The 19,205-nt window shown below is 44.0% G+C and overlaps 1 protein-coding gene across 1 annotated transcript in view; it reads left to right on the plus strand.

The window, feature by feature from the left end:
* LOC126152088 (glypican-5-like) overlaps positions 1 to 19,205 on the plus strand; it is a 1,110,366-nt gene that overhangs the window by 459,469 nt on the left and 631,692 nt on the right. Inside the window, exon 5 of the mRNA XM_049915984.1 lies at positions 532 to 839. Within this exon, the coding sequence (XP_049771941.1) occupies positions 532 to 839 (308 nt within the window). The remainder of the gene's footprint in view (positions 1 to 531; positions 840 to 19,205) is intronic.

Raw genomic sequence — 19,205 nt, forward strand, 5'->3', positions numbered from 1 at the left:
TTGCAGCATGACTGCCTCAGTCTGCTGTAACTGAACTCTACTGCTGCTGTGTTGCCACATGTGGAGTGGCGGCCCAGGCACAGTGCCACGCAGTGCTGCTGTGCAAATCATGCTGCATGCCCTGCCATGTGCTGTCATGATGCTGCACTGGTTCACTTTGCAGCATTGCTGCCTCAGTCTGCTGTAACTGAACTCTACTGCTGCCGTGTTGCCACAGGTGGAGTGGCGGTCCAGGTGCAGTGCCATGCAGTGCTGCTGTGCAAGTCGTGCTGCATGCCCTGCCATGTGCTGTCATGAAGCTGCACTGGTTGAGTTTGCAGCATGGCTGCCTTAGTCTGCTGTAACTGAACTCTACCACTGCTGTGTTGGTACAGATGGAGTGGCAGCCCAGGTGGAGTGCCACACAGTGCTGCTGCGCAAGTCGTGCTGCATGCCCTGCTATGTGTTGTCATGATGCTGCACTGGTTCATTCTGCAGCATGGCCGCCTCAGTCTGCTGTAACTGAACTCTGCCGCTGCCGTGTTGCCACAGGTGGAGCGGCGGCCCAGGCGCAGTGCCACGCGGCGCTGCTCCGCATGTCGTACTGCTCGCGCTGCCACGGGCTGCAGCGGCGCGTCCGCCCCTGCGCCGGGCTGTGCCTGAACGTGTTGCGCGGCTGCCTGACGCAGCACGCCGCCGAGCTGGACCTGCCGTGGAACGGATACGTGGAGGCCGCAGAGAGGCTGGTCGTCGCCGTCCAGGGCCACGGCGCCGTCGACGACGTGCTGCGCTCGCTCGACGGACGCATCACCGAGGCCATCATGATCGCGATGGTGCCCGCGCCCAACCTCGAGGAAAAGGTACGTGTACAGTCGTCGTTCACAGTATGCGGGCATCCTTCCTCTGATGAACAGCCTGATGAACACGGTCATGTAATCGATGACCGTGTTCTGTCCTGTGTCTTTCACCACTTCACTGCACATACAAGAACTTCGAAATAGAAACTGCATCTTTATGCACTTGACTACTTTCAGCTTTACAGCTAGTCAGTGTTTACCACTCAGCATAATGTTTCGATTGTTGTTGTATTAAACATTTTCATCTTCAACATTCTTGTTCTTGAAGACATCCAGAAGAAAATTCTTAATGGAAAATAAACGAAGATTTTCAACGTTCCCAAAACATCATGTAGAATTCAGTTCGCCAAGAATACTTCGTGATACAAACACTATCATGCATTTACCGTGTAACGTCCGAGCAGTTCGGATTGCTCGCAGAGTGTAACACATTGGTTTGTAGCTTAGAATACAGGTTCAGCCAGAATCTTGCTAAAACTACGCTTCCTATTCCTCGTTGCTGGTACAGTGCACCAGCCATCGAAGTATGGTTCGCTCCTCTCAAAAACAGCCCAAAACAGAAACGCATTGATTCGAAATAATCAGTAGTTTCATCCAGTTTTCATCAAAGACCTACGCAACCTAAACGTTGCCAAATATCATAAGGTAACAGAAATGAATGAATACAGAATGCTAACGATTCATGTAGGATTTGGCTTGACATTAGATTAAAATACGAGCCCCGAATGGACATAATTTGAAGTCCCTTAACAAACCAGCCCTGGCTGCGCCCACAGGGACATCCTCTTGACTGTTTACACCGCCAGAGAGAGTTCCTCGTGACTGATGGAAGGGGACTTTTCCAGCCGTGAGATGAGAGTTGGTGGAAGCAGTTCACAAAGTGATAACTAAAGTATGGAACTCAGAGATGATACCTGAAGAGTGGCAGGAGTCGATTCTGATCCCAATTTTTAAGAAAGGTGACAAAATGGGTTGTAGTAATCATAGAGGGATATCGCTATTACCAGTATGTTCCAAAATATTCTCGAATATTCTGCTAAGCAGGCTTACACCATATGCAGATGAAATTTTGGGGGATTACCAAGCCGGCTTTCGGAGGAACAGATCAACTGTAGACCAAATATTCACCCTGCGTCAAATTTTGGAAAAGAAATGGGAATACAATAAACCAGTTCATAATCTTTTCATAGATTTTACAAAAGCATATGATTCAGTATTGGAGTCAAAATTGTACAGAATTCTTTTGGAACTTGGAATACCAAAGAAGTATGTTAGACTTATAGAAGCGAGCTTGAAAAACACAAAAGGTAGAGTACGCGTGGGGAAATTGGAGTCAGAAGAATTTGTTATAAAGTACGGACTTAAGCAGGGAGATGCCCTGTCTCCGCTACTTCTTAATTTAGTCCTGAATATATTGTACGAATGGCAGCAGATAATTCAGAGGGTGTGGAGTTAAATGGAAATATTAATATATTAGGGTATGCAGATTATCTAAACATCATTATCGATAGGAAAGAATCTGTAACAGTAAATGTGAATGCGTTAATCAAGGCTAGTGAAGATGTAGGTCTAAGGATAAGTGAAGACAAAACTAAATAGTTAAGAGTTGGAGACATGCAGTTTGAAAAAGTGAACACATTTAAGTATCTAGGCGTGGACATCACTTCGAGAAATGAGATTGAATCCGAACTGAAGAAGAGATTACGGGCGGGAAATGTGTGCTACTTCTCACTGAATAGATTACTTTCATCACGGATATTGTCTAGGAACTTAAAGATTTGAATATATAAAACTATTATTCTACCAGTTATGCTGTATGGGTGTGAGGCTTGGTCTCTCACTGTGCAAAATGAAAAGCCGTTTCGAGTATTTGAAAACAAAATTTTGAGGAAAATTTTCGGAGCCAAAAGGGATGACATTAGCGGAGAGTGGCGAAAACTGCGTAACGAACTCTATTCAAGCCCTGACATAATCAGTATTATTAAATCACGTAGGCTGCGATGTGCGGGTCACGTAGCTCGAATGGATGAGGGCAAGGCAGCGCGCAGAGTACTGGTAGGGCACCTAGAAGGAAAACGTCCCGTGGGGAGACCGAGGCGCAGATGGGAGGACAATGTGAAGGTTGATTTGAGGAGCCTAGGTATTGAAGGTGAATGGAAGGAAATAGCCCAAGACAGGGACAGATGGCGAAAATACGTTGCTGCGGTAACGGACTCTCGAATCCGGTATAACCAGTGAGTAAGTAAGTAAGTAAGTAAGAGATAACAGTCTTTTTTTCTTCTTTCTGTACTGAAATGTAGTAGACAAATGGGATTTGCTACAATTAAAGTTTTTATTGGCATTTTTATTGAAAAATAGTAATATCTTCACTGTGTGATTGGGATTTTGTCTAGGCACCTCTGAAAGTGGTAGCTCGACGTTTGCCGCTGTATTGTTGTTATCTGAAACATGAAATTAACATATCACCCTGATCCTTACAGACATAATTTTAGTTCGTCGTAGGGGCTAGAAAAAAAATTTTTTGGAGATATTATAGATATTTGAAAAAATGGCCATTTTTTGGACCCCTCTTCTCTGGCAGAGAAAAATTGTAAATATCTACAAAAAAAAGGAAAGAAATCGGTTACGATGAACTTAAATAATTCATTTTGCTTTAAGGGAGACAAAAAATCATTAAAATCGGATGAAAAGTGTAGCGTGGGCAACGACAACCATGCCGAAAAGCATGGTTTTTAGAAAAACGCTTTTAAAGTTCGACAAGTATTTATTTTATAAACTTGAAACGTACGGGATATCTTCGATGCCTGGTCGATAATAACTATCGTTCCGGCTAGTGGATGGCCGCTTTCTGCTACTTTGACCTGATAGGCCCTCATTTTCGTCCTCAGACATCCTTTTTGTCGCTGAGTGCATCGCCGCTGGCGTCTCTATCTTCACAGAATCGGCGCACTTAATCACCGATTTTCATTTGAAGGGCATTTGCCACACGCGCTACTGGAGTGTGGCCTACATTGAATAGACATACGGCCAAACTTGAAGCAATGTTGACGATTTCGCTTTGGCTGGATGTTATTTTTTGAGCATATCTCCAAATGAGACTACTGAAACTTTCTTTTACATTTTGAGTAAAACCGCCCCAACAACGCTCCCGTCAATCAGGTTTAATCAAATCGGTGCAAATAGGAGTGATGGCATCGATAATGACTTGTGGCAACGGAGTTCTGTGCTGTGTACGCTTGGCTTCAAACGCTCACAGAATCTTCACTTTTTGGAGTTCGCTCATTATATTTTGGGGAATAATCCTCCAATGTATATACATTCGAATACCGTCATAAAAGAATTTCGAGTTTTTTGGAACGTTATTCTTTCTGTTGCCCTTAATTGGAGACTGTTCACGGTGTATAATTTCCATTCTGCTGATCTCATCTGTGTTGCAGAAAATCAGTACGGCAGGTGTTCTGATTACTTAAGGATATCTCGCGAGTCAAAGCGAAGATCGCGCAACACAGCGGAACGTTGAAATAGATACAAACATGTAATCAAATCAGCCTACAGTTTCATAAATTGTCAACATAGAAATTGCATGTGCGTCCTCTGAAGAAAGGAATAACGAATTGGCATCGATAATTTGTCCATAGATATGTGAAATAGAAACTATTGAAGTTCATGATATCAAAGTGCGCTGTTTTTATTCCCCATTAGCATTTTGTATGTGTTCACTTTCAGCTATATTCGTAGAGGCTTTGATAAAATATCCATTACAAACGATGTAAATTTTTTGTATACAGTCGGAGTGCCGACAGTCCAGCGTGATAATTTCCAGTTGGCTTTGTGAGTAACTAATTACCTTTCGCCACTGCTCTGGAAGTCTCTTTCATTAACTGGCCGTAATACCATGTGGGTTTTTAATGCTGCCAGAGAAAGTACGTGGCGTCCAAAAATTCTTTTTCAATCGGATACGGTGAAAAGTTAATTCCAGACATCGATCTCCTAGAAAATTGAATTCGAAAATCAGATTTGCACAAATCCCAGGCTTAAAATGGCCGGCGCAACGAATCGTTTAACGTAAACCGACATAACGTTAACTTTTTTTTTTTTGGTTAAAGGAAAAAATAATCTTCTGTGTGGTGGAAATGGTATCAAGCCAATCACATTAAAGTGCGTGACGCACTCGTCCGTACTGACATTCGAGAGAGAGAGAGACCTACAATGCGTGGACCCAGAGCTCTCACCTCAAGTCTAATTACTGTCACAGGTTCCAATTACGAGCTGTCAGATGGCAGGGAGGATAGAAGCGGCCTATAGCAGGGCGAACGGCGGGCGTGGCCGCCGGAGAGGCATTAATTATTCGTTGTCAGGCGAGATCCATTTGCTGGCGGCTGTCTAGTCCGGACACGGCGACACGGCATAGGAGGCGGCTTGATGCTAATCGCTACTGTGCCGAGGTTGGCACCCTGATCGCAGCTATGCCGGGCATTTTACGGCTCCGAAACGGCACCGCGAAGTACAACTGCTGCAACTGTATTTACTGGCAGCTTACTTACTTCACCCATTTCAAGGAATGGGTGTTAGTCCGTTTCAAAACCGGAGAAATTTAACGGAATTGTTATCTCCTTCCCTTCATTGGACGACCTGTGCCTAGGTCTCCAGTTTGATTGAAGTGGAATGCTCGCCATGGCATCTTCTTGATATAGCCATACCTTGTTTTTTTGTAGTGCCTAAACTCTTCTGTCATTATTCTTTTCATTCATTGTACTAGTGGCCTTACGTCTTCGCACTCCGTCTCTTACCTTTAGTCCAGGAAGTGACCTCAGGAGCCTCATCTCAGCTGTCTCAGTTGTTCGTTCCTCTCCTCTCCTTTCCTTGAAATCTATTTTTCACTATCGTGCGTTAAACAGGCTCAGCCATCACTTTATCCAGTCTTAGCGTTAACTCTTTCCTCATACGAGATTTGCCCCGAAAGTGATGCACCGCATGTTTTTTCTCAGCCGAAAACTATGCAACGAATGCGAAACTTTATGTATCTACACTACTGACCATTAAAATTTCTACACCATGAAGAAATGCAGATGATGAACGGGTATTCATTGGACAATTATATTATACTAGAACTGACATGTGATTACATTTTCACGCAATTTGGGTGCATACATCCTGAGAAATCAGTACCCAGAACAACCACCTCTGGCCGTAATAACGGCCTTGATACGCCTGGACATTGAGTCAAACAGAGCTTGGATGGCGTGTACAGGTACAGCTGCCCACGCAGCTTCAACACGATACCACAGTTCATCAAGAGTATTGTGACGGGCCAGTTGCTCGGCCACGATTGACCAGACGTTTTCAATTGGTGAGAGATGTGGAGAATGTGCTGGCCAGGGCAGTAGTCGAACATTTTCTGTATCCAGAAAGGCCCGTACAGGACCTGTAACATGCGGCCGTGCATTATCCTGCTGAAAAGTAGGGTTTCGCAGAGATCGAATGAAGGGTACAGCCACGGGTCGTAATACATCTGAAATGTAACGTCCACTGTTCAAAGTGCCGTCAATGCGAACAAGAGGTGACCGAGACGTGTAACCAATGGCACCCCATGCCATCAAGCCGGGTGATATGACAGTATGGCGATGACGAATACACAGTTTCAATGTGCGTTCACCACGATGTCGCCAAACACGGATGCGACCATCATGATGCTGTAAACAGAACCTGGATTCATCCGAAAAAATGACGTTTTGCCATTCGTGCACCCAGGTTCGTCGTTGAGTACACCATCGCAGGCGCTCCTGTCTGTGATGCAGCGTCAAAGGTAACCGCGGCCGTGGTCTCAGAGCTGATAGTCAATGCTGCTGCAAACGTCGTCGAACTGTTCGTGCAGATGGTTGTTGTCTTGCAAACGTCCCCATCTGTTGACTCAGGGATCGAGACGTGGCTGCACGATCCGTTACAGCCATGCGGATAAGATGCATGTCATCTCGACTGCTAGTGATACGAGGCCGTTGGGATCCAGCACGGCGGTCCGTATCACCCTCCTGAACCCACTGATTCCATATTCCGCTAACAGTCATTGGATCTCGACCAACGCGAGCAGCAATGTCGCGATATGATAAACCGCAATCGCGATAGGTTACAATCTGATCTTTATCAAAGTCGGAAACGTGATGGTACACATTTCTCCTCCTTACACGAGGCATCACAACAACATTTCACCAGGCAACGCCGGTCAACTGCTGTTTGTGTATGAGAAATCGGTTGGAAACTTTCCTCATGTCAGTACGTTGTAGGTGTCGCCACCGTCGCCAACCATGTGTGAATGCTATGAAAAGCTAATGTTTGAATATAACAGCATCTGCTTCCTGTCGGTTAAATTTCGCGTCTGTAGCATTTCATCTTCGTGGTTTAGCAATTTTAATGGCCAGTAGTGTATTATTTGAAGTCTCCTGAGTGAGAGCGCCAAGTTTCCGTCACTTCCGATAGACAGCGTAGCTGCAGTACAGTTTCAAAGTAGGGTCTGTAGGTGATGTACGTTACAAGGAACGTGCCGCCGTTGTATTTCTTACTGCAGAGAAAAAAACTGGGGAATATTCACAAACCCTTGAGCAAAGTCCATGGAGAATCTGCTGTCGATAGAAGAATAGTTCGTCGCTGGGCACGGAGGGTGAGGTCATCAGAAGGCTGTCCTGCGGAGCTCCACTATTGCAGCGGTCGAGGAGACCATCCGCGGCTATCACACCTGACCTAGCCCCCTCGGACTTCCATTTCTGTCGGCCATTAAAGGATGCCATTCGTAGAAGATATATCGAGGACGATGAGGGGTGATTCACACAGTGAAGCTGTGGTTCCGCCACCAGGACATAGATTGGTACCGACAGGGCACACACGCCCTTGTTTCTTTGAAGAAGGCCATAGAACGGCACCGAAATTAAGTGGACAAACAGGGTGTGTGGATAAAACACCATTCTTTTCGTGTGTGTAATTCTCATTATGTTCAATAAAGAATTGCTGAAGAAGAAAAACGTTGTGAATTACTTTCTGGGCAAAGGTACCGCCTATACAACCCTTTACAGATTTATGTTCCTGCATATTCTGAACCACACCTGAATCAGTTTTGCATATTGATATCTCTTTCCCGTGATAATTGAACAAATTCACATGTTCTATTCTCTTCTTGTTTATCGCCTTTTTTGTTCTCTTTACGCGTTTACCTTCCACGGCCATTACTTCTGTTTTCTTAACGGACATAGACGTTCGATAACTTGGTAACACATTATTCAATTCAACCAATTCTCATGTAAAGCGCTTCTAGGAGAACTTGGTCGTCCACAAATAAAATACTGTTGACAAATTTGTTCCTTCACATTTACATTCTCTTGGGGTTTTCGGAAATGCACTCTTCTAAAACTTCTTGATATATATGCCAAAAAGGATTGGCGAGAGACCACACCCTTGTTTTAATCCCTGGTTAATAGTCAATAACTCTTCGTTTACACTAATTTTAATGCTATAGTACAGTAATTTAATGATATTCAACAAATTCGTAGGTACATTGGAGTCAGTAAGTATTTCACATAATTTCATCCTGTCTACCTCGTCGAAGGCCTACTCATAGTCAAGGAAGGGCAGAAATACTAGCTTATTGAACTCTCTTCCTTTATTAATAGCCTTAGAAAAATGTTACATCATTCGATGAACCCTCTGCCAGGCACTTAAGTGAGCTGCAGAGTAATCGTGTGCATGTGGTTGTATCTGCACAGGACCTGACTTCACGAAGCCACATTGCTCCTCTCTTAAAAATCCTGATTTCCGTTTAATGATGGTAATAGAACAACCCAGTAAGTTTTCCGCGACTGAGAGTGTTTATCACATGCATGGAGTGCACGAGTGCCCCAGAGAAGTGTGATAGAACAGCTGTTTTTTCTGTATACATAAATGATCTGGCGGACAGGGTATGCTGCAGTCTGTGGCTGTTTGCTGATGAACTGTGATGTACGAGGGCTATGCACAAAGTACATTACGTTTTGGAATTAAAAATAAACAAAGTATTGGTAATTTTTTTATTATATACAGATGAAAGCCACACTTAAATACTACTTTTCTACATAGTTGCCATTTAAATTAAGGCACTTATCGTAGCGATGGACGAGCTAGGAAATTCCTTCGTCGTAAAATTCGGCCGCCTGCGCCTTCAACCACGTGGTTACCTCTTCTTGAAGCTGTGCGTCGTCATCAAAACGCTGCATAGCCAATCACTTCTTCATTGCTGGGAATAAGTGGAAGTCGCTCGGTGCCAGGTCGGGACTGTACGGCGGATGAGGAAACAACTCCCACTTAAAAGATTCGAGAACTTCACGAGTGGCATTTGCCGTGTGGGCCCGGGCGTTGTCGTGAATCAGCAAGATCTTTGAGCCCAACGTTCCCCTGCGCTTGTTTTGTATTGCTCTTCTGAGGTTGTGCAGAGTTTGGCAATACCTTTGAGAGTTTATTGTAGTGCCTCGTTCCAGGAAATCCACAAAAATCACACCGTTTCTGTCCCAGAAGAAGAGGTAACCACTTGGTTGAAGGCTCAGGCGGCCGAATTTTATTACGAAGGAATTTCCAAGCTCGTCCATCGCTACGATAAGTGCCTAATTTAAATTGCAACTATGTAGGAAAGTAGTATTTAAATGTGGCTTTCATCTGTATATAATAAAAAAAATTTCCAATACTTTATTTATTTTTAATTCCAAAACGTAATGTGGAGGCTGGCCGTGTGGCATCGCCCGCTCTGCCTATGAGTGGACATGTGGCTGCTCCTTCAGCAAGGTCCGAGCAGGCACACGGGGGGAGGGGTTTATTAGTTATTGGGAGCTCCAACGTTAGGCGGGTGATGGAGCCCCTTAGGGAAATAGCGGGAAGGTCGGGGAAGAAGGCCAGTGTTGACTCTGTCTGCTTGCCGGGGGGTCTCATCCGAGATGTGGAGGAGGCCCTACCGGCGGCGATAGAGAGCACTGGGTGCACCCGACTGCAAATTGTTGCTCATGTCGGCACCAATGACTCATGCCGTCTGGGTTCAGAGGTCATCCTCAGTTCGTACAGGCGGTTGGCGGAATTGGTGAAGGCGGAAAGCCTCGCTCGCGGGGTGGAATCAGAGCTAACTATTTGTAGTATCGTTCCCAGAACCGATCGCGGTCCTCTGGTTTGGAGCCGAGTGGAAGGCTTAAACCAGAGGCTCAGACGATTCTGCGGAGATCTGGGGTGCAAATTTCTCGACCTCCGCTATCGGGTGGAGAAATGTAGGGTCCCCCTGAATAGGTCAGGCGTGCACTACACGCCGGAAGCGGCTACAAGGGTAGCAGAGTACGTGTGGAGTGCACATGGGGTTTTTTTAGGTTAGATAATCCCCTCCTTAGGCCCGACAAGACGCCTCCTGAGACGCGGCAAGGTAGGAGTAGGCAAAATGCAACAGGGAATAACAATATTAATGTGCTAATAGTAAACTGCAGGAGCGTCTATAGAAAGGTCCCAGAACTGCTCTCATTAATAAACGATCACAACGCCCATATAGTACTAGGGACAGAAAGTTGGCTGAAACCAGACGTAAACAGTAATGAAATCCTAAACTCAGATTGGAATGTATACCGCAGAGACAGGCTGAACAGTGAAGGAGGAGGCGTGTTTATAGCGATAAGAAGTGCAATAGTATCGAAGGAAATTGACGGAGATCCGAAATGTGAAATGATTTGGGTGAAGGTCGCGGTTAAAGCAGGCTCAGACATGGTAATTGGATGTCTCTATAGGCCCCCTGGCTCAGCAGCTGTTGTGGCTGAGCACCTGAAGGATAATTTGGAAAATATTTCGAGTAGATTTCCCCACCATGTTATAGTTCTGGGTGGAGATTTTAATTTGCCGGATATAGACTGGGAGACACAAACGTTCATAACGGGTGGCAGGGACAAAGAATCCAGTGAAATTTTTTTAAGTGCTTTATCTGAAAACTACCTTGAGCAGTTAAACAGAGAACCGACTCGTGGCGATAACATATTAGACCTTCTGGTGACAAACAGACCCGAAATATTTGAAAAAGTTAACGCAGAACAGGGAATCAGCGATCATAAAGCGGTTACGGCATCGATGATTTCAGCCGTAAATAGGAATATTAAAAAGGGTAGGAAGATTTTTCTGTTTAGAAAAAGTGACAAAAAGCAGATTTCAGAGTACCTATTGGCTCAACACAAAAGTTTTGTCTCAAGTACAGATAGTGTTGGGGATCAGTGGACAAAGTTCAAAACCGTCGTACATTATGCGTTAGATGAGTATGTGCCAAGCAAGATCGTAAGAGATGGAAAAGAGCCACCGTGGTACAACAACCGAGTTAGAAAACTGCTGCGGAAGCAAAGGGAACTTCACAGCAAACATAAACATAGCCAAAGCCTTGCAGACAAACAAAAATTACGCGAAGCGAAATGTAGTGTGAGGAGGGCTATGCGAGAGGCGTTCAATGAATTCGAAAGTAAAGTTCTGTGTACTGACTTGGCAGAAAATCCTAAGAAATTTTGGTCTTATGTCAAAGCGGTAGGTGGAGCAAAACAAAATGTCCAGACACTCTGTGACCAAAATGGTACTGAAACAGAGGATGACAGACTAAAGTCCGAAATACTAAATGTCTTTTTCCAAAGTTGTTTCACAGAGGAAGATTGCACTGTAGTTCCTTCTCTAGATTGTCGCACAAATGACAAAATGGTAGATATCGAAATAGACGACAGGGGGATAGAGAAACAATTAAAATCGCTCAAAAGAGGAAAGGCCTCTGGACCTGATGGGATACCAGTTCAATTTTACACAGAGTACGCGAAGGAACTTGCCCCCCTTCTTGCAGCGGTGTACCGTAGGTCTCTAGAAGAGCGTAGCGTTCCAAAAGATTGGAAAAGGGCACAGGTCATCCCCGTTTTCAAGAAGGGACGTCGAACAGATGTGCAGAACTATAGACCTATATCTCTAACGTCGATCAGTTGTAGAATTTTGGAACACGTATTGTGTTCGAGTATAATGACTTTTCTGGAGACGAGAAATCCAATCTGTAGGAATCAGCATGGGTTTCGAAAAAGACGGTCATGTGAAACCCAGCTCGCGCTATTCGTCCACGAGACTCAGAGGGCCATAGACACGGGTTCACAGGTAGCTGCCGTGTTTCTTGACTTCCGCAAGGCGTTCGATACAGTTCCCCACAGTCGTTTAATGAACAAAGTAAGAGCATATGGACTATCAGACCAATTGTGTGATTGGATTGAAGAGTTCCTAGATAACAGGACGCAGCATGTTATTCTCAATGGAGAGAAGTCTTCCGAAGTAAGAGTGATTTCAGGTGTGCCGCAGGGGAGTGTCATAGGACCGTTGCTATTCACAATATACATAAATGACGTTGTGGATGACATCGGAAGTTCACTGAGGCTTTTTGCAGATGATGCTGTGGTGTATCGAGAGGTTGTAACAATGGAAAATTGTACTGAAATGCAGGAGGATCTGCAGCGAATTGACGCATGGTGCAGGGAATGGCAATTGAATCTCAGTGTAGACAAGTGTAATGTGCTGCGAATACACAGAAAGATAGATCCTTTATCATTTAGCTACAAAATAGCAGGTCAGCAGCTGGAAGCAGTTAATTCCATAAATTATCTGGGAGTACGCATTAGGAGTGATTTAAAATGGAATGATCATATAATGTTGATTGTCGGTAAAGCAGATGCCAGACTGAGATTCATTGGAAGAATCCTAAGGAAATGCAATCCGAAAACAAAGGAAGTAGCTTACAGTACGCTTGTTCGCCCACTGCTTGAATACTGCTCAGCAGTGTGGGATCCGTACCAGATACGGTTGATACAAGACATAGAGAAGATCCAACGGAGAGCAGCGCGCTTCGTTACAGGATCATTTAGTAATCGCGAAAGCGTTACGGAGATGATAGATAAACTCCAGTGGAAGACTCTGCAGGAGAGACGCTCAGTAGCTCGGTACGGGCTTTTGTCAAAGTTTCGAGAACATACCTTCACCGAAGAGTCAAGCAGTATATTGCTCCCTCCTACGTATATCTCGCGAAGAGACCATGAGTATAAAATCAGAGAGATTAGAGCCCACACAGAGGCATACCGACAATCCTTCTTTCCACGAACAATACGAGACTGGAATAGAAGGGAGAACCGATAGAGGTACTGAAGGTACCCTCCGCCACACACCGTCAGGTGGCTTGCGGAGTATGGATGTAGATGTAGATGTAGAAGATGTAGACGAGTAGATTTGATGAGCAGCATTTTAAGTGAATATACCCATATAATTTGGATTTTTCTTTTTATCTCCTTTCTTATATACACTTACGATTCTTGCTATCTTCCATTCCTCTAGAATTCTCTACAACCACCAAGTATCATTTAAAATCTGTAAAAAGCTCTTTTCCGATTTAATACTGGTTATTTTTTACGTTCCAGATTTATTTCGTCCGTACATTTCCACTGCTGGCCTCCTTCTATATACTTTCCTACTCTACTTCATCATTCTCACTGCATTGTATTCTCCAATATGTGCAGTATTTCTACAGCACATCTACATCATGATCCGCAAGTCACCTAATGGTGTGTGGTGGAGGGAACATTCGGTACCACTATCTGATCCCTCCAACCCTGTTCCACTCGCGAATAGTGCGTGGGAAGAATGATTGTCGGTCAGCCACTGTATTGGCTCTAATTTCTCGAATTTTCTCCTCGTGGTCAATACGCGAGATGTATGTGGAGGGAAGTAATATGTTGTTTGACTCCTCCTGAGACGTGCTGTTCCGAAATTTCAATAATAACTCTCTCCGTGATGCACAACGTCTCTCTTGTAACGTCTGCTAGTGGAGTTTCTTTAGCATCTCCGTAATTCTCTCTCGTCAGCTAAACGATCCCGTAACGAAACGCGCCGCGTTTGATCTTCTCTATCTCCTCTATCAGTCCTACATGATAGGGATCCCAGACAGATGAACATCACTCAAGAATAGGGATAACAAGCGCCTTATAAGCCACTTATTTCGTGGATGAGTTACATTTCCTTAAGATTTTTCCGATGAATCTTAGTCTGGCATCTACTTTTTCCATTATCTGTCTTATATGTTCATTCCACTTAAGGTCGCTCTCGATAGTTACGCCTAGTTTTTTTTAAGGCAGATGCTGTCTTCAGCTGTTTGTCATCAATAGTGTAGCTGTACAGTAGTGGATATCTTTTCCTATGTATGCGCAATATGTTAAATTTATTTTTAGTTCAGGGTCAACTACCAGAGCCTGCACCAATCATCAATTCTCTGCAAAGTCAATCTGCAAATTCTTACTATCTTCTGGCGTTACTACTTTGATATAGACAACTGCATCATTTGCGAATAGCCTTAAAGAGCATCCCACGCTTTCTACTAGGTCATTTATATATATTGTAAACAGCAACGGTCCTATCACACGTTCCTAAGGAGAGCTCGTCTCCACTGACTAATACTTGCTTGTAATACTGTAATCATTTTTTTGGGGGGGGGGGGTGTTATATCAATCTTTGTTTTGACACTGATTTCGGTACGCTAGTTTGGGAATAGTTTTAACCCAAACTTCTGAGCTCTAGTTAAATCATATTCCAATCTTTTAACAGTTCTTTCCCTGCTATCTCCGTTGGCTTGTCTAGTAAGTTTGCAAATTATCACTCTGTTTTTTATACTATACCGAACCTTCCGCTTTATTTCCGTTAATCCAAGCCAAATACAGTTTCATTTTTATTTTATTTATTGGTGTTTTTTGTTCACTATGACTTGCTTGAGTTCATCATTCCATAATTTCAGCCGATGCAGATTTCGTAAGTTTTGTGTCCCAGATGTTTCCTTAGCAGTGTTATATTGAGGTTTCCTTTAACTTATTCCAGACCAGTTCTGTATCCCCTGTTTTACCTCTAACGTAATTATCCATTCCCATCTCACACAGATGTCTGTTGCCGGTTTGTTCTAACAGCTGACATTCAAAAATTCCTGACTAGTTGGTTACTTCCTCAGAAACCTCCTAGCAACTTTAATCTTAGATTTCACTAAAAAATTGTCAGTATCAGCTTCAGCTCCTCTAAATACTCTTGTATCCTAAAGATGATTCCAAATTCCACCAATCAAACCTTAATACAACTTAAATCGTTTGATCCTTACACTAGACATAGACTAGACTAGAACATAAACAAATTAGAAGGAACAGACACGTGCAATTCTAGTTCTCCCTCTGTTACTTAATAATTACGTAAACCCGTTCAAAGGGTTCCAGAGGTGATTTCTCAAGTCTACCATCTATTGTCAAGCACTGCAGACTGGATCTACCATTGCAGCAGTACAGTATCACAAGGTCACGAGGGGACTGCTCGCATTTGATATCACCGAATTCTTCCAAGTTTATGGTGTGTGGAGGTCTTGGCCAAAAATGATAGTGACCGAAGTGGGAGTTCCAGATGGTCTTAGAAAAAAATAAAAAAAAACCTTTAAGGTGTGGGTCGGGTGAGGCATGAGTCATTTATGCTCGCCTTGGAATCAAACAGCTAGTGGCGCAGCGAAAATAGTACAGAACGGTAATTCGAGGGTCATGTGTTTGAGTCTCTACGCAAAAAGTAGAAATAAATTTCCAAGATAGGATTCCTTTAAACGCATTTCATTAGTGCAACCCTGCGATGTCTAACTTTATCGTCAGTTAAAGAATTTTCAAGAAGCTTGGGAACTGTTCTTATCTCTTCGAAACAGAGGAAAAGAAATCGCGTTATGAGAAGACTGCATCGAAACACATTTCACTGCACGTGAATAGCTAACCTGGCCAATATTTGGGGAAGTAATATGTAACGCTTGGTTTGCTGCACATTGTACAATGAGATACAATCTTTTAAGAATGTAAACCAAGTTCGTTTTTGTACAGAAAATTTAAAACCACCATGGAATTGTGAAAATCCGGCGTTTACTGCACGTGCAGGATGCCAAGAAAATTACTGTTTTTCCTGTTTGTACGAATATCACCGCAGGATGTGTAGTTCATCGACTGCAAAACAATAAAATTAAGTAATTTTATGCACGAAGCTCTCGTGACGCTTTACAATCCCTTTCTGGAAATTTATTTCCGGACCCAAACTTTCCTTTGCCTTTCCTCTTCATGTATGGTACGAAATTCCTGCTAAATAGAATATACTGCACACCATTTATATTTATTTGCTGTGCAAATGACATAAAAACCGAAATCTAATAAAGGACTCCAACCCACGACCCTCGGGTTACCATTCTGAGCGCTAGCCATTATGCAAACAGCTGCCCTGAAAGTAGGCTAACATAAATAGCTCATGCCACACTCGATCCGCTCCAAAAATGATATACAGGTTGTTACAAAATGGTACGGCCAAACTTTCAGGAAACATTCCTCACACACAAATAAAGAAAAGATGTTATGTGGACATTTGTCCGGAAACGTTTAATTTCCATGTTAGAGCTCATTTTAGTTTCGTCAGTATGTACTGTACTTCCTCGATTCACCGCCATGATTTCATACGGGATACTCTACCTATGCTGCTAGAACATGTGCCTGTACAAGTACGACACAACATGTGGTTCATGCACGATGGGGCTCCTGCACATTTCAGTCGAAGTGTTCGTATGCTTCTCAACAACAGATTCGGTGACCGATGGATTGGTAGAGGTGGACGAATTCCATGGCCTCCACGCTCTCCTGACCTCAACCCTCTTGACTTTCATTTATGGGGGCATTTGAAAGCTCTTGTCTACGCAACCCCGGTACCAAATGTAGAGACTCTTCGTGCTCGTATTGTGGACGGCTGTGATACAATACGCCATTCTCCAGGGCTGCATCAGCGCATCAGGGATTCCATGCGACGGAGGGTGGATGCATGTATCCTCGCTAACGGAGGACATTTTGAACATTTCCTGTAACAAAGTGTTTGAAGTCACGCTGGTACGTTCTGTTGCTGTGTGTTTCCATTCCATGATTAATGTGATTTGAAGCGAAGTAATAAAATGAGCTCTAACATGGAAAGTAAGCGTTTCCGGTCCACATAACATATTTTCTTTCTTTGTGTGTGAGGAATGTTTCCTGAAAGTTTGGCAGTACCTTTTTGTAACACCCTGTATATATTTCTGAATGTCTGGCCATCTGGAGCTCGTGTTTTTGTCACGTTCATTTCTGGGCAAGCCATGTGTACTCCCTCGTCAGAGTCCAGCGGCAGTGGTGATGCGGCGCAACGTTTCTGGCAATGACCTGCTTTGGGCGGCTGCCTAAACCAAGGAAACTGGCTTCCTCGTGGTCCGCGGGCGGTTCCTCAGACGGCAGACTTGCGGTCACGTGACGTCGTTACCGCCGCATGTGGCGGAACCGTTAAACCAGCGATCCTCAATAAACACACTGATATGCTTAATACGGTGTAGGAAAACCGCTGGCATTCGAAACAGCTTCCACTGCTCTCGAAATGCGTAAAGACAGGTCCTGTATGGGTTTCAAGGGAGTCATTCCCGAAAAATAGTGGCAAGTCCAGGTAAAGACAATGGATGTGCATAGCGATACCGCACTCTTCCCTAAAAAGTAGACCACGAAGTCTCAATAATATTGAGAGCTGATATCTCTGGTGGCCAGGGGAATGAGACAATTCGTCCTCTTGATCATAGAGCGAGTCCCGGACGACGCGAGCTGTGTGAAAAGGAGCCCTGTCTTCTTGGAACACAGCATCACCTTTGGGAAACAAACATTGTATCACGGTATAGACATGAGCAGCCAAAATAGTCACATAGTCCTAGAGAGTAATGCGACGTAGCATGGGGCCCATGGAGCACCACTATATGGCTTCCGAAATAATCGCCTTTCCCACCCCCTTTCCACTCCGCCCCCTCCGCCTTCTTTCATCCTTGGGAGGAAGACTCGACCAGAAGTTGGAAACAGTGCTGAACAAGGCCCATCCGACAAAGTGAGTTTCTTCCATTGCTCCACAGCCCAGCTTTTGTGGCTTCGGTGCCACGGTTTTCTCTTAGGGGCATTTGCATCACTGATCAGTGAGATTTGGAATTCCAGCCGGCACTGCAGTTCCCTGCTTACAGAGTTCTCTTCGTGTTGTTTTGGTCCTGTCAGGGTTCTAGAACGCGACTTTCAGTTCTGCAGTGGCTTTCGCAGCTGTTGTCCTCTTTATGTTTCCTCACAGTCCTCTTCAAAGACCATCCGTCATGAACACTCGACACAGACTTTCGTTGTAAGTTAATAGTGACAGCAGTACGTATACATTTATCAACGAACAGTTGACCGATAAGCAACTCTTGTATGGGTCCCCCAAATTCAGTGGGAGATTCAAATGGTTAAAATGGCTCTAAGCACTGTGGGACTTAACGCCTGAGGTCATCAGTCCCCTAGACTTAGAACTACTTAAACCTAACTAACCTAAGCTCATCACACACATCCATGCCCGAGGCAGGATTCGAACCTGCGGCCGTAGCAGCAGCGCGGTTCCGGACTGAAGCTCCTAGAACCGCTCGGTCACAGCGTCCGGCTTCAGTGAGAGAGCGGTACTCTGCGCTTAATAGTTTATCTTTAGCCTCAGCGACGGCAACTACTTCACAGTACTTTTGCATCTGAGGGTTCTTGCATTACTCTGTTTTTTATGTTGTACGTCTTGGTTATTGCATATTGCAGGCTTCTTCATTGTTTCGATGGTGGTTTCACAAAAACAAGGGCGACTGGGGTAAGAAACTGAATAAATAATAATTACGTTTTCACTCTATAACGAGCCGCCGGGAGCCACTCGTCTTATTTCAAAATACTCAGTTGGTGTGCATTGTCAGATGAGTTCTGGAGATAACATAAGATTGCCAATCTTTAACGCCACTTTAACGACCGAAATAAGCTCAGGACGAAGTTTTGTGAATTTTTTTTTTTATTGCCAGTGTGTGAGGAATCTCACTCCGAAGTCCGAGTGTACAAATTTTTCACATGGGGTCTAAAACACATATTTCAACAGCTATGAGCAATCCATGATCTTCGATACTGTGAAACAAATCTCTTCCTCTGCAAGCTCTTTGCTTTCCATATTTTGGAACGTGGTGGTATGGACTAAAACAAGAAAAAAAGTCCAGGAAACATGTACCCTAAAACGCATAAGTTAAGAGCTATGAGCACTTATTCACCTTCGCTATTTTGAAACACATCTCTTTTAATGAACAGGTGCTCGTAACTTTTAAGGTACGCATTTTAGAACACATGTTTACTGGACATTTTTTTCTCGTTTTGGTCCATACTACCACTGCCCAAAATATGGAAAGCAAAGAGCTTGCAGTAGAAGAGATTTGTTTCACAGTATCGAAGATCAAGAACTGCTCATAGC

Source organism: Schistocerca cancellata, chromosome 2 (genome assembly GCF_023864275.1).
Source record: "Schistocerca cancellata isolate TAMUIC-IGC-003103 chromosome 2, iqSchCanc2.1, whole genome shotgun sequence".
NCBI classification, from domain to species: domain Eukaryota; kingdom Metazoa; phylum Arthropoda; class Insecta; order Orthoptera; family Acrididae; genus Schistocerca; species Schistocerca cancellata.